This window comes from Melospiza melodia, chromosome 1, assembly GCF_035770615.1.
Source record: "Melospiza melodia melodia isolate bMelMel2 chromosome 1, bMelMel2.pri, whole genome shotgun sequence".
NCBI lineage: Eukaryota > Metazoa > Chordata > Aves > Passeriformes > Passerellidae > Melospiza > Melospiza melodia.
This window is the reverse complement of record NC_086194.1, coordinates 131,719,263-131,735,948: the sequence shown is the minus strand read 5'-3', so window position 1 is coordinate 131,735,948 and position 16,686 is coordinate 131,719,263. Positions and strand designations below refer to the sequence as shown.

Genomic DNA, 16,686 nt, shown 5'->3' with positions numbered 1-16,686 from the left:
TGTGACTATTTCAAGGTGCTTTTTCTTGTTCTGTGTATCTTTATTACGTGGTAGGAGTGCGTCAATTACTTCTTTTTTTTCTTTTTTTTTTTTTTCAACATCCATAGCTTTTCTGAGATTTGGGGACTTTTGCATGTGGGTGGGTTTTTGTGATAGTAAACAGCTGCCGAACTTTTAAAGCTGCCAAATTAAATCCAGGACAGCACAAGGAGGAGATAATGAAGAACAGGAATGCAAGAGCTGCAAGAACTGCTCTCTTTGTGCCATGCCAGATTTTTCTTTTCCCCTTAAAAAGTACCATGACGTAACAACTTTATCAATCACCACTCAGAGAGGTCCCAAGCTGGAAAGACTTCTCAGAAAAGAAAAGACAATGCTAGAAGATAATTTTTATTGCAAATATGGTAAAATACTCTTTCAGCAAGGTTTGTTGTTAATAAAACATGTAATTTAATAGAAGAAATATGAATATATTAAAGACAGTTGCTCACCCATTAAAAAGAATCAGCATAAAGAAAAATAAAAGCAAAGGAAGCTGATACCCAAAATCTGTTTGCCTCTGGCAGCAATAAAGAAGGTATTTGAATGTACATGCAGCTCAAAAGAAATCCATTTCACAGGTCCCTTCCCAACATTATTATCATGCTGGCAATATTATTTATGTACCGATGTATAAAACTTCTTTCACAAAACTGTGCAGCTTTCTTGATACTGTTTGTATGAAGAAAAATGTATCTCAACTGAAAGAACTCCACCCAGCCAAAAACCTGGAGCATCAGAATGCAAGTTGTGGTTCTGTGTGGAATTAATTTCTGTTTCAAACCGACGTCAGAAGTGTAAATTACACGATTATGGCAAGTTTCCTCCATTTAAAAATTGCTAATAAAACAGAAAAAATGAAGAAATAGCAACAGTCATAACAACACTAAATGACATTTAAGAGTTTTGCCTCAGCATAGATATTCCCATTTTTGTTGCCTACATAATTTTAATGCACAAACCCATCCATTCCTCTGAGAATTCCAAAATATTTCGATGAAAGAAACAGTCAAAGAGAGCACAGCTATTTCACTCAGTTTCAGTCTCAATATTATTTTTGACTGAGGTCTGATCTTTTTGTTCTTCAATATAAACCCCTGGACAATGCAAAGACCAAGCTACATTGCAGAGGAAAGATTCTTGGACTTTAGAAATAACTAGTAATATCCATCTTCAATATTCCCTGGTTTTGAAACCTGTTTATTTCCAACTCTTTCTTTTTTTTTTTTTTTTCCCATATTGACTCCTTTGGTCTAAAACCAATTTTTACTACTACTAACTTATTCCCAAAGAACAGCCTATACAAGAACATCAAGGAAGCCCAAGCTTTTGGCTACCCAAAAGCTTCTCAAATGGTCTTGTATTACCAAAATCATTTGATGTGATAGAACACCTTTTCTCAGACAAAAGCTAATTGAAGTAAAATCACAGATGTGATTTCAGCTTTGCAAATATATAATAACATACTTTAAATCCATCTCTATACTCTCCCACCCCCTAAAATCACAGGAACATTCAATTATCTCTAGTAATTACTTTTATGTTCATCTTTCTGACCTCACATGAAACAAGTATCAGTCAGAGACATCCTAACTAGTAAGAGACCTGATTCCAGCAGTCACTCTGTCTTCACAGAAGTTAATCTTCAGAAAAGTGCTTTCAAATCTAAAGCTGAAAAGTGTTTTTAAAGAATGATTTTAACAACCTTGTATATAGATTTCTCAGCAGGCTCCATGACACCTAGTACCCCTTTACTCCTGCTAGTAGAAGACAGGAAGAATTTGTCTGGACATCTTACCATTCTAGCTCTAGAGGATTAATAAGGGGCTAATTGCATCATTTTGGAAAGATGCTGCTAATCCAGAGGGCTTCAGGTTAGCCTGGGATGTTGTCAGAATCAGTAAAGCAAAACTTGGTAGGTAAAAAGAGGGAGAGAGTCTTCATTCCCAAAGTAAACATGATTATACCACCACCAAAAATACTAGCTGTGAGTGAAAAAAATTCATATCCATAATAACAAAACTTACCATTTCAGAGTCTTGACTTTGTCCAGGAACTTTCACAGGCACTACTGGAGGCCACAGACTGTCTATCAGACTAAAGAGTCCTAATGCCCTTCAAAGAGACCAATAAAATCAGGTTTAAAATGCTTGCCAGTGCCACACATTATATTAAAAAAATTCATTAAGAAATGTCATCTAAACCATTGCATGATTATGAAAACAATTTAAAATCATATTTGTTTTCTGGAAGCTGGTTTTGATTTGGTCTAGTTACATTTCCATGGCTTCTGCTGCCGGCTGGAGAGGGAAGCAAGGGATGCATCACATCCAGTGACAAGCAAGTCATGTTTAATCCTTTGCCACAAACAACTTGCTAAATGACAGAATTCAGGGGAACTGGGGTAAATGGCAGCTTGGGAAGGACACAGGTATCAGCACAACTTCTTTTAAAATTAGCTTTTAGCTATTTAACTGTTAAGAAGTTTTGCCTCTAACATTTTCATTTCTACTGGGGTGTTTTTGGGGGGTTGCTCTGTGTGTGTGCTTTTTGCTGGGTTTTTTGTTGTTGACAGCTGATTGTAACTGCTTTCAGGAAAGCCAGCAATTATCAGATACAGAGAAACAACAGGCAAGATTTTGTTAAGTACCATGTGCAGAGAACAATCTCCTTCCTACACAGCTCAGCTTTGGTTTGTATTTATAAATTTTGCAAGTTTCACACTTTTGATTTAAAAAACAAACATAAATTTAACAGTCCATCACATTAAGGTAAGATGCTGACCACTCTTTGGCAAACCAAGCTGTACTTTGCAGCAGTTCAGTGGCTGCCTTGTGAGTTGATGGAAGATCTTTGCTGGACAGACAGGAGTAGCTGAGGGAGAGGAAATATCAACAGATAGCTAACTTGAAGAGAAATACATTTCTGAGTTAAAGCCCTGAGTTATCTTGTCCCAGTTCTCTGTTCTGTGAGTTGAAGCACAGAGATCTGGATTTTAACCCCCCACTGCCTCCAAGTTGTCTGTTCCTCCAATTACCAAAACCACTATTTCTGAAACAACTCTAAAAAATGAAGTCCAAAACTTGTTAAAAGTAATATTAGCTTCTAACCCAACTGTTTAGAAGGAAACCACATACCCTGTTTACAGGGCTGAAGCACGTTGCAATATGCTGCTTCTCTTCAAGGGGTCATGGAAACTTTCCTTTTAAAGTTCTGCTTTTAGCTCACTTCTGCTTGAACTTATTTATTTCTACATTTCCTTAGTCCTTCTCTGGATCCTTAGATTTTGGGTGTCTACTGTGAGCTTCTCAGCATGTTTTTTTCACTGCCTGTGATTCACTGTTAACAGTGATGCCTTTGCAAGAAGTTTTATGGCTGTAAATGTCAGGGGAAATATTTAGGAATACAACTTGAGGCTCACAATTCAGATAACAAGCTGGCAGACTGAAAAGACATTGGTACCTGTAGTTGTGTTCTCCACATGAATGAAAATACTAGACACAAAATGCAGCTTTTTTACAGAATTGGACTTCCTGACTAACAAAGCATCATCCCCAAGTCTGTGAAAGGAGAGAGATTGGGGAGTTTTGGTGTTTGGAGGTTTTTTAATTTTAGTTTGGGGTTTTTGTTTGGTTTTGTTTTTTAACAGTGAAGTCATTACAGCACACAGAGCAATATTCGCTCGGTATTAAAGATACCTTACAGCAAACTGACCACTTCTTGAATCCTTGACTGGGGCAAGATTTTTTGGTTTGTATTGTACAGAATGATATCTGACACAAGGAAGGCCAATGCCCAGAAGAACCAACTGGTCTTGCTAACTGGGAGATGGAAAAGGAGAACTACAAAACAAGGGCAGAGCCTCCTGTCCACCTCAGGCAATTCCATAAATGGCCTTCCTCACACAATCCACAGCACAAGGTCAGAGCACAGATAGGAACACACCACAGACTGTGCACAGAGATTGCACATTCATCAACATCGAGTAACTAAGCCATGTTGTTTGTTGCATGTTCACATCTCCACCCAGATAGATCCCTCATTTGCATTGAAAGTGTTCACAAAGGACATGAAGCTGTCCTTTATCTTTAGCTCACTCCTAACTTGCCATCCTGTGCCAGAATATCTAACACATGTGGTACCTTTCCTTCTATTCTTTGTGCCCTTTTGGAGAAGGCCATCTACTGCTTGAACCAGGAGCACTCAATAAATAGTAAATGGCAGGATTTGTTTGCAAGCAGGCAGAGGATCAGTGCTGGGTGGAGCAAGACTCCTGAACATCTTGGCCCCATCATTCTTTGACACCAGTCAGGCCAAGGGCAGAGACAAACCAAAGGATTAGCAAGTTCCAAATGACATCCTGCTGTGATCCTCGCTGTGAGCCGGGATGTTCTCTCCTGGGACTCTCACTCCATCAGTCCCTGTCCCTGTTGGGGAGCTCCCTGGCTGCTCCACCCACTTATACACCTACAGCAAAGTTAACTCCTCTTTACACTTATGGGCTTCAACACAGCAGAAGGGAGAATGAAGTGGGACCACTCACAGTGGAGAAATGACAAAGACATTGTGTCCTCCTCTGCAGAAGATCATTATCCTCACAGAAAGAATAAAATTAATTCCCTTCACTGGCCAAGTAACACTCACACTCCAGTTCAATCTGATTTGAACAATGGGCGCAGTTTATTCAATATGTGGAGCCTTCTTCAGCTCTAGAGTCAGGACAAGACATGAACAGCTGGCTCTGTGCTGCAGCAAAGGGCCTGGTTAGCTCCCATGTGCATATGGAGCCTCTCTGGATACACAAGAAAAAATTAAAATGTTTAAATTTTGCTCAGTGAGTGTAATTACTAGTTACTTTGGAAAAACAATTATCACAAAAGGAAAGACTTCTAAGAAAGGAAAAGCTGAGTAAGAAGTGAAAAGAAACAGGCTCAAGGATCAAACAGAAAAATGAACATGTAGAGTATTTTGAATAACTTTTTTTTCTTTTACTTCAGAGACTAGGGCTCTATTGTAGTACTCTATAACTTTGAAAAAAAAGTTTGAATCTATAGCAGGAAAAGGACAAAATCATCTATGAGGTTCTAAATGACAGACTCAACTCTCTACTTTCCAGGCCAGGCTCAACTCTGTGCTTGGTAAAACAAATTTTGTCCCGTCCCAAATATATATATTTCCACTGTCAAACACCAACACAGTAAGACTACCAGTAACTCCAGTGGAGTGTTACAGTAAAGATTTCCACAGAAATTTGGACTTATGACAGGTAGATTTACCTCTCTTCTATAAACCCACATCTTCAAGCTTTGCTTATATATAAAATCAGATTTTATATATGTGTGTATATACAGTTTTATACATGTGTGTGTATATAATAAACAAAATTGGGGGGTTTTGTGTCCTTAATTATTTTTACTAGCCAATGTCCTCAAAAGACATCTCTCTTAACCTTTCCTTGCTAAACTTCAGTATATCTTTTCTCTGTATCCATAAATGTAAACTGCCTCTTGTGTACCCAGCCATCAGGCAGAGAATTTTAAAGATATAATACTGTTAAAAAGGCTAAATGCATTACTGATACACCAGTATTTACACTATCAGAACATCTCTGATTCTGTGGAAATCCCATTTATTTCATACTACAAGCTGTGTTTCAAAAGTCAAATCACTCTGATTTTTCAAAACTGCATTTCACTGATTCTGACCTGACAACTTATCTCATAACCTAACAGGAAGATTTGCTTTATTTCTCTCAAAAGCATGAAGTTTCAGCCAGAGTTCTGGTCCAAAAACTTTGCGTCTGCCATGCCTGATCCAACTTTTAACATACGGCTTATAGCTTGGGGGATTTTTCAACTTTAATAATCATAACAGGCTCAGGGGAAAAATACTAGAGGGAGAAAATAGCAGCAATATCAGAGAAAAGCAGGCACATAAACAGGGAAAAAGGGAGCACTATGTAAGGTTTATAGCAAGGAACAGAAAGATGCTAGGATTCTCTTCCAACATCTTCCACAGCTCTGCTCTGAGGACTCGGGACTTGGAACTTCTCTGCTTCCTCCTCTCCTACTTCTTAAACTTTTTGTCTAAACCAAACCAGTTTTCTTTGGCAGTGTCAGTCTCAATTATTAAGAATTCAAAAATAAAGCAACTCCTAGCCCTCTGTGCAAAATGAAGAAATTCCTTAATAATCACCTAGACTGCATAAACTTCAAGTGTCAAGGGACAAGAAATCCAAATATAAAGCTGACACTGTAGGCTCCCTCCCTCCCTCCCTTTAACTGACCTACTAAGACTTGCAGTGCACAAACTATGCAACTCCACATTTTCTTAGTCTTGAGTAATAAAAGCAACAAAATCACAAAGTAAAAACCTGAGCCTACTAAACCAGCATCTTTGTCAAAGTACGAACAGGGAGGAAGGGCTGCTGACCTCTTTCTCCCCCCAGATTTTGTTTAGCTACATGGAATCATACACTTGAATGATTTACATACTTTAGTAATTAAATTTTCTACAGTATATTAGAAATTACACATACTACATGAACTCACTGAAATTATAACATAAAAGTGCTTTTGATTCAATATGGACATGCCTATATTATTCTCCAATGCTGATTACTGAATAGATTAATGACACAAGCACTAAGATACAAGCAGCAGTCCATGTTTATCAAAGAACAGAAAATTCAGGAAATAAAAAACTTCATTTCTGATACAAAAGCAGCCATAGAAATGAATATAAAAATAACGCATATAGTCAAAACTTCAATGTGATTACTGAAATGATGCTTTAAATGAAACTCAACTTTTAACCACAGAAATTACTGAAATGTTTCAGGACCTCAGAACCCAGAGGCGTGGGTGGATCTTTTAGATGGCAGTCTTTTTGGAGGAGGGAAAACCAAAGGAAGGAAGTTCTGACCTCCTTGCTCTGCGGAGGGTTCTTACTATTACATTTCCTGTCAATGGCTAGCAGTTGAAACACTTACTTGTGCAGCAGTTAGCAGTGGTCCTCTCTTCTGAGGGCAAAACAAAATGAAGGGAAAGCATAAAGTGAAGAGTAAAGGGGAAAAAATGAGAGAAATTGAGGTCAGCGAAGTATGTGATTCAAATAAAAAGGAAAAAAAAAACAGAAAAGAATGAAAACCCTCAAGCACAATAGTGACCACTACAAACATACAGGGAGATTTCACATTTCAGTGCCTAACATTTGAAAGTTCAAAATGACAAACAACAGAAGCCAGCTTTATTTGAAAATGCAGAAATTTCTCAGAAAAACATAACACTGGTTGATGAGCTCAATGTTCAGAGCCTGTTTACTGCAGAGGAAAATGCAACAGATAATACAGCCTGCCATGAATTAAATGTTGGCTCAAAAGTCAAAGCTTATGAGTTGATGTATCCTCCAAAATGTTTTAGCCTTTCCAACACCAGTGTAGATTTTAGCATTCTACATGCAGCAGCTGCCTCCTTTTTTGAAGATAATTAACCATTTGTTCAATTTAGGGACAAAATTTTTACTGACACACTGTGTTCTTCCTCCCCCCTACATTTTTAAATTGCTGTTATCTTTCTGTTCTGCTGCAGAGAAACTCTTCATAATTCTAACACATAAGAAAACATAAACAGAAGAAGCAGGTACATCTGCTATACTCAGCAGTAAAACAACTCAATGGTAGGAAAATCAGGTGAAAAGACCCAAATTGTCAAAATCCAAATTATTATTCTGCGTGGAACTCCAGGTAGGACTAAAAACAATCAGTTGTTTTTTCTTGTCAGTAAAGACAGGTCTCTAACTCCAAAGACTATCTCAGATCATTGAAATTAATTTCCAGTAGGAAGCAGGAACTATGACAATTTATAGGTTATTTACTCCTGAGGCATTTCAGTGAGCGCTCAGCCTCTGCATCTAATTGCATTCATTTAGTTCCTGGTTATTCCTGACATACCTGAAACATGCCTGGGACCTATTAAAAACCAGGGGGGTTGCATGTGCTGCATATGGATTCTCAACCAGCATTCCTGCCTCTAGCAGCACGCCCCCAAAATCTCACTTCCTCTTCCTCAAGGGACTGAATTTAAGACTGACATGAGGCAGTGGGAGGGTGAGGGTGAGAACAAGAGCCTCTAAGGAAACAACATCACCAGCAGCCTTTCAATGAATATTTTTCAGTCTTCTCCCTTTAAACCACTGTAATGTTTTTCTTCTTCTTTTGCTGATTCTGAGCATGCAGTCCAAGGAATAGTTGTAGGAAAGGCTAGGTGACAAGTATGGATGAGAGGGTGAGGAGAAAAGCTGTCAGGAAACAGATACCACACAGGTTCAGGCAGTTGCCACCCTCCTGCTTCCTACTTTATCCAGCAGCCTCACAAACAGAGTAAAGAGCTGCTGGAAATCAGGCACTGAACAAGCAACTCTGCCATGACTCAGCCATGTCCCTCTGTCCTACAGCACTGCCAGAAACTGGGCTGCAAAGGGAAACACCACTTCCTTTATGCACTGCAAAGGGAAGGATTTCTTGCAGGGATGGTCTAGGGCAGTGTGCTTTATGTGGGTAAGGGTCTGGCTCTGAAAAGCACCTAAATCAGTAAAAGACCTCCAAACGACCTCGACAAGACCCTACTACTCATCAAAGCATATTGAAAACCAATATTCAACATTAGAAGTAAAGCATATTGAAAACCAATATTCAACATTAAAAGTGTTTCTCTAAATGTAAGGTTACATCATCATTCCAATTTTTCACAGAGCTGATCTCTGTCAAGACAGGACATGGTTGTGTAAGTTCTTATCCCACTCTTCTCTTGGAACACAAGTGTTTTCTTATCAGAGAAGAAATGTGTTTAGTTTCTTTAGCACTCCTTAACAGTACAGGCTCATTCCAAAGATAAAGTAATGTGGTTACCTGGGTTTCCCCTGGGTGTAAAAACCCTTTATCATAGGCTTATAGGTTTTTAGCCCTTGAAATGAAACTTCAGCTTACAACAGTGATTTTAAGATTGCATTTACTGGAATGATGTCAAATAGTACTTCCAATTAAATATTTGATGATGGATGATGGCCTGGAAAATTTTTTGAACAGTAACAGTGGTCCATTGATGCAAAACTCTTGAGAAGCTCTTGTATCTATTAGCAAATGTCCTCTGTCTCACAGAGGGACTGAGGAAGCACTCTGTCTCTGATTACAATCCATATGACTGTGGGACAACATGAACATATGGGATCTTATTAGCCATTCCTGGCTTTCCCCAGATCATGTGCTTCAAAGGCACACACAAAAAAAGTCATTACTTTTCCCTTGTATTTCCTACATTTTCTTCCCTTTCATCCACTTTAAAAGCCACTGTCAGACTCCAGGAAATAAACAGTTTCAAAGCCATCTCGTTCCAAAAAGTAATTGGTGTTCTCAAAAAAAAAAAAAAAAAAAAAAAGGCAGCAGTCTTTCTTGCAGGGCAGACCACATAGTTCTTACTCACTCATGTGCTGCAAGCCAAGGTTGGGCACTCACAGGCATAACCCATCATGTGCTTGGATACACCAGTGGCTCTGGAAATCCATTTATCCAGTGGCAATGAGTTCTACAGCTTAATTACGCTCTCTGAGAGTAAGAACGCCCTCGTATTCATTTCAGCTATGGCTTTACTGTGGTTTCCATCACACCTAGAATGTGTCCCAAGCACTTAAAAGTAATAAAAAGTTACAAAGCAGAACTTAGGCTTAAACAATTAAGAAAGAAACAAATCCCTGAACAATTCCCCCACCCACCCACCCATCTTGTACAATGAAATCACGTTTTAACCGCTGCGCTGTCCCCGAAGCTACACTATACCCATTTTCTTTTAATGTTCCCTAGCAGGGCTACCACCAGCACAGCTCCAGCTGAGCCACCAGCATTTTCAGCAGTGTGTCTTCTGAACGTCCTCAGAATAGCCAGAAGTAAGTTACTGCTGCTTTGAAACAGAATTTACATTAGAAAAAGTCTGTCTCTTATTAGTTAGGCAGAGTACTGGAAGCACCAGCAGCCAGTTGTAAAACTTCATTTGTATCCAGAATTCCAAAGCCATTATTTAATTTGTTTGGAAAAAATGTAACTTGAAAAAAAAAGCCAACAAAATAATTAAATAAGAAGACGTGTTTGTTATTAAAGATCCATAAAAATGCAAGTAGGCTTGAAATCCAAAGGCTCTGAAAATTAACACTGCAAGTACATAAAAAGAAAAGCACACTGAATAGGGCTGGCTGGAAAACAACAATTCCATTTTGCTAAACATTTCAAAGCTTTGAAATTTGTTTTTGTTCCAATATGAAACAAAAATGAGACTTTCTCAAAGTTTTCATGAAATAAGAATAAGAGAAAGAATATTCACTCCCTCTGGACCTGAAAAAAATCTTCCCAACAAAGCTGTCTCCAAAATAGATAATGTTTCCATGAAACATTCTGGTTTTGATGAAACAGCATTTTTCAACAGGAAAAAAAGTGTCAGCAGAAATACCATAGCCATTCTAACAGCAAAGGCTTATCTAGATCGGATGCTTGTACGAATAAATTATGTTGAGAACTGAACCAATCTAATTATATTTATATAGGTCCCCATGAGAACATTGTATCACTCTCCTTAGAAAGATACTCTGTAAGATAATCGATCTATTTAATTTTTTTTTCTTGACTAAAGATATTTTATTTGAAGAACATAAGAGGAACCACAGAATAAGCAAAATCTGAGACGTACCATAAGCCAATTTGTTACTTACCTGGGGGAATTTTTCTATAAAGCTATTGACATTCTTATTCCAAAATAAGAATGGCTTTAAGATTTGCAAGATTATTTTTTTTTCTTTGAGAAACAAACTGTGGTTCTAAAACCATTCAGATTTAACAGAATTAAGCTCTAAGATACTAAAGGAAAGTCTGGGCTTGAAAGTTCAAGCCATACTGGGCAGCACTGTAGAAAAACTCAGTGCAGTAAAAAGCTCTGCAATGAAAGGGAGATGAACTAATGTTTATAAGTCTCTGAATCTACTGAAGACGAAGAAAACACTCATATTTTATGGAATATTGCACACAGAAGTTCCTTACTCTGCTAAGTGTGTACTGTGCATTTTATTTATGCTCATTTTGGAGAACAGTTGGCTCAAGCACAGCTGGATGCCCCAAAAGTGGCAATGAGGACATTTGACTGAACAAAGCCAGGTTCAGTTGTTCCAAAGAATGTTGGCCACAGAAATAAATAAAAAGGCAGATCATCTTTGCCTGCCACATCAAGCAACATGTTCTTCCATTAATTGTTCTCACCTTCCTCTCGTAGTTCTCTGCAAAATCTTCATTCCAGCTAAGCAGCAAGATTTTCCCTCCCATCTTCTGCAGTACTGCTCGACGTCATCTGCGGAACTCAGGGACTGCAGCTGCACTTCACTGAACATGCCATAGGCATCCTGGACGAGGAGGCACAACCTGCAAAACATTCCTCCATTACTCACCGGCATCTGCTCATAACAAACCAGCGAGCAAAGCTCTGAAAACAATGTTACAAGCTTCAGGACAGGGGTTATCCTCTGCAGTATCTGCAGAATTCCTATCAAGTAACGTATCAATTGACAAACCCAACATCCTTAAAGGTTTTCTCATGCACATTTTCAGGACATAACAGGGCCATGAAGCAGAGAAGCATGACTGAAACAAAGAGTACAAGGCTTGCACTGGGGATTAGGTTAATTAACTGCTATGCACTATGTGGCCTGTGCACTTAAAAACGAAGAAAGTGAAGTTTTTGCCTTACTTGAGGTGAATTCTACAATAAAGACAGAACAACAACAGAAACATAACTATGTGTGTGTTTAAATATAAAAATTCTGCTTAGAAGTAAGCAAAGCAACATATTTCACAAGTAATAATCACTGAGACTGGAAAAGCAAGCATTACATTTTCCCACACTATTTTTTAAAAAGAGTCCTGAGGATGCAAAAAGGAGTGAAACATCAATTTCTCTTTAAAGAACAAAACAACATAAAACTGGAGATTAGTATATTGAGAGTTGGGTATGAAGCCCAGAGGAACTATTTTAAGAAGGTAATTAAAGAACCTGCTAAACAAACAATTTGATTAAAATCTATGGAAGTAGGGGCTGTCGGGCTGGGAAGTATTGCTTAACCAACTTGATGGCATTTTGAGAAGATAGTACTGTCATAACAGATAAGGCAAAATCAGTGGATGTCATACATTTAGATAGTCAAAAGCACATTTCACAAGATTCTGCACCTGAGATGAGCAGCCACGATAGCATGAATCATGCAGGGCTGGAGGAAGGAGGCCCCTGTCTACAAGATTGGTTTTAATTGCCTCAGAAAGAGACAGTTAAGCATGGAAACTTTTCAAAGGGAAACAAAAATTACCTTCGAGGGTAGCACACACATTTTTGTTTCCAAATAAAACTCAGGGGTGCACCAGGCAGCAGAATTCAGTTCATTTCAAAAGTACATGCCAAAACTACCCTCCCCAGAGCAGCACCATTGTTCCCAGCAAGCCAACTCCTTTTGGAACACATCCTGTAACGTACATGCACCCTGAAAGCATTCAACAGCAGTCATTATATCTTTATAAAATATATTTATGAGCTAAATGAGCTCCTACACTGAAGAAATCCATATATTTTCTTCACATGGAAAAGTAGGCACATGGAAGAGCCCTAATCACAATTTCCTTGTTCATTATGAAGTGCCTAACTTCGGCTCAGACCCTCAAGAAGGCTGCATTTGATATAAGATACAACCCCAAAGGCCTTCTGACATCAGCAATTGTGCAAGCACCAACTAAGAGTCCTCATTTTTCCAAATGCTGGTGCTGGTTGTGAGCAGCAGGGAGGGATAGGACTGGGTAAAAACAAAGACTCACGTATTTTCCCCATACCTCCAGCTACAAAGGTCCCATACAAACTCAGTCATCATCAGAAAAAAACCCCAAATAAATTAGAACAACTATGTTTGCCTGCTGCTTTCCATGTTAGGACTTTGAATTCAGTTAAGAGCTCCCCTGAGTTTTAACTGATTTGACTGAAACTCCCCGTGATATTGTTATGTTTGGAAAACCAGAGTTCATATGCTCTGAACATTTCTGAAAATCAGATTGAGGGGAACCGGAAAAACAAACCAAACAGTTTTGCCTATGTTAACAAAATGTTGACTGTTAATTGTGAAAAATTAGGTCTCTGTATCTCAGAGCAAGAAGGGCCAACTGAGTTAGTGTCTCAGATCAGATCAGTTCAGCAGTCTCTTAACTGATCACTGGAATTTCTCATATCTTTAGTGAGACATAACTGAACACAAGTAAGTCTCAGACTAGCTGGCACCAGGGTCATATTAAGTCCTCTGGGACATGTTAATTGCCCAAATAAAACTAGCTTGGTTGGTGCTGAAGACATCAGTCAGTAAAAGAGCATTTTCCAAGTCCTTTTAAGTCAAGCAAAGAGATGGTTTCTGTCAGACATGGGAATCTCAACTCCCCGCATCCCTGGCCACAGATTTCCATTCCTTTGTGGTGGCACATAAATGGCTAGGACAGGAAACTCATCTGACCAAAAAATACTGCAGCCAAATCATCATCACCAGCAGCATCATCTGAGTTTCTTGAAAATCAACTCTTTTAAAGTAAACTCCTACTTGCAAGGAGTACTGCTTCTAGGCAAGGATGTGTTTTCTTTGAAGGTCCCACTCCAGCTGTCCAAGGTATGCAGCAAATACAGAAAACTCAGGTCACAAGACAGGAGAATGGTCATCTTATGGCCATGCTCAATGCAGAGAAGAACTGTGCCATGGAGGCTTCTATCAGAAATGTTCCCATTCACAGTGGAAATACATTCACCATCACTGGCTTCGTGAAGGAACACAGAGCAGCAGATTCCAATGCCTTTGCTCTGCCAGGTTCGTACACAAGCACAGACACTCTATTTACTACACTTGCTTTTAACAATGTCCAGAGGGTAGTCACAGTTTTTCTGCAACATGCATTTAAAATGAAATTCACTCACTTAAAGTCACTCACTTAAGTGAGTATTCCGTCACCTAAAGTCAGAATTTCATTAATAACCCTTCAGACGCCCAACTGCAGACTAAGAGAGAAATATCCCAGATCAACACCATGAATAGAAGTTCCCAAACACATTCTCCCTGCTTCCCCATGCCTTTCAAACAGTATCAATGAACGATGGCAAAACCTTGAAACGCTATAGGTGTTTGAGGGACAACTGATTTTCCCACTTAATGACTATCATGAAATCAGCTGTATCCCACAAGAGATTTAGCAATGCACTTGGAGAACTACCCTCCTGTTCTCTGGAACTGGTTCTGTTCTTATGGATTTTGTACATGCTGTCAGCATCACTGACAGCAGTCCAGCTGCATTCAGAGCCTTTTGATTCAGGACCTTAACTTCCTTAACAGTACTCTTTTCTCCCTTGATTTCACTTTATTCCAAGAACAGTGCATTTGGATTATTTTGCCATGTTGCAGAGTTGCTCTCATATTACAGCAAATGTTCTCACAAATTAATTTTTAGCAGGCAGTCTAACTGTGATTAAAACCAACAGCTTGTCCCATTACTTTTTCCCCCTCTTTGAACCTCTACCATGATGAAAACCCAAACATCAAAATTATGAGACAAGCTGCAAAGCCAAAATGATTATCTGCCCCCCAGGAATTCAGCATTCATGTTTTGTGCACATCTATAGGAAATACCTCTTTTCCAAAAAATTTGGATTTGTATCAGTTAATAAGGTTAAACATACCTTTACCAATACCTTGTATGCATAGTACTAAAATGTTAAAAAAAATGCAGGCAACATCTCCAATTTAATCAGTGGTGCTTCTGCAGAGAGGAAATAGTGCTATCTTTATTTTTGGGACAACAGGATGCAATCCTGTGTAAGACCCTCAGCTTAAAATATGAGTTTGGAAACTAAAATGTCTCATGCAAAATAGCAGAGAACTCACTCCTGGGAAGAGGGGTAGCAGGAAAGCCAGTAGAGGAACAAATGCAGGAGATATAGACTAAGGAAAAGGTGAAGTATGACACATTGGTAACAGCAAAGGGGGAGAAGATAGGGAATGATAAGAAGTGAGGCAGAGTTTAGCTTATTTTTTTTAATGTAATGACACAGTAAGTCTCATGCAAAAGCTTGGGAAGATTTTGTTAATTTGCTAATAGCCAGAAGCAAGGATGGGGGCTGGAGGAAGATGAGACTGATTGCTCTGCATTATTTCTATGACTGTGCTGATCTTTAGGACAAAATGTCTCCCAGTAGAAATCTGGAGGGGATTACAGGATTAATGCCATGCCCTTCTCCCAGTTAGTCACTCTTCATGGGTAAAGGGTAAGCCCTTCTTTTACTAATATGTTTTTATGCATGAAAAATCATCTCTCTCCATACTGCTGCCTTTTATCAAGCAGCTGACTTTCAGGAGAGGTAAGGGCGATGAAAACCTCCATTTTTGGTCTCAGCAGTTGGGGGAAAAGAATAAGACAAGGAAGATCTGCCTGGAGAGGAGATGAGAGCACAGGGAGGCCAGAGCAGACTGATTACACCGACACTGCCTTTACTGAGTCTCGGGAAAACAAACAGCAGAAATTTGTCACGAGCAGATCTTAACCAACAAGTAATTGTTTTAGCCTTGGGTAGGAGGACAAGTGTGTGGCCCAGGGCAGCTCTTGTCCATGGCAGCTAAGCTGAGCAGTACAGCACGAGGAGCAGGACAGCCAGGCAAGCTGGCAACACCACCACCTTTGCAGCACTTTGCACAGACCTCCTTGGTTGCTCTTTCTTTGGGAGTGAAAGGGGGGAATGGGAAAATGCCTGACAACTAATTGACTTGTATTAGCTCTGATATTTGCTCATTCTTTATCTCCACCATCCATGAGACAGCTGCTGCTGTTTTGTTTGTCAGAAGGACTTCTTATCTCTGTGAGGTGCGGTCCTAGCAGAGGCATAAAGCACACGAACATAAACACACACAAACAAAACCCCCTCTCCCTGCATCACCAGAGGCACAACACTACCTACACAACTCCAATCCAGCAACTTGTCTGGTCAAGTCTCAAGGTGGAGCTGATTAACTCCTGCTAATATGGCTCAGATTCAAATTGTAACCTGCAGGACACCACCCTAGCTGGGTTTAATTTATCCCTACCTTATGAACTCCTTGCATTCACCATACCCATATAGTAATCGAAAAATCAAACTCAGAGCACAGGGACAACTGTCCATCTTCCCCCTTTCAGCACTAACATTTCTCTATTTAACACTATTATATATCTATATTATACTTACTTTAATTTAACACTATTATTTATATATTGTATTCTATAATCCTATCTAACACTAGTATTTCTCTGTTAAAAGCATATAATAAGTTCCTTCATGCTCCCTTTTGAAAAGAATGTACCCACTGTAGCTTTCCTAAGGGAGACACAAGATTTAGAGTTTTCTGCTTAAAATCCATACCATTTGCTGTCAATAAAAAGTGAGTGAAGCTCTACAGAACACAACTATGGACTGAATGCTACAAATACAAATTAATGATGATGGTAACTATCTCCTTCTCTGCCTAGGCTGCAGAGGCACAAAGGTACAGAGGAAAACACAAGCACCACCGTTT

General features: G+C 39.1%; 1 protein-coding gene across 3 annotated transcripts in view; it reads right to left on the bottom strand.

Annotated features, from left to right (window-relative positions):
• Window positions 1–16,686, bottom strand: part of SPIDR (scaffold protein involved in DNA repair) — a 194,427-nt gene that overhangs the window by 15,841 nt on the left and 161,900 nt on the right. For all 3 annotated transcript variants that reach the window (XR_010029464.1, XM_063168463.1, XM_063168472.1), the window contains exons 11-12: window positions 11,336–11,494; window positions 2,067–2,154 (exon numbers count right to left, since the gene is read on the bottom strand). Coding sequence is in view for 2 of the 3 variants with exons in the window: in XM_063168463.1 (XP_063024533.1) it covers window positions 2,067–2,154; window positions 11,336–11,494 (247 nt within the window). In the remaining variant the exon portion in view is untranslated. The remainder of the gene's footprint in view (window positions 1–2,066; window positions 2,155–11,335; window positions 11,495–16,686) is intronic.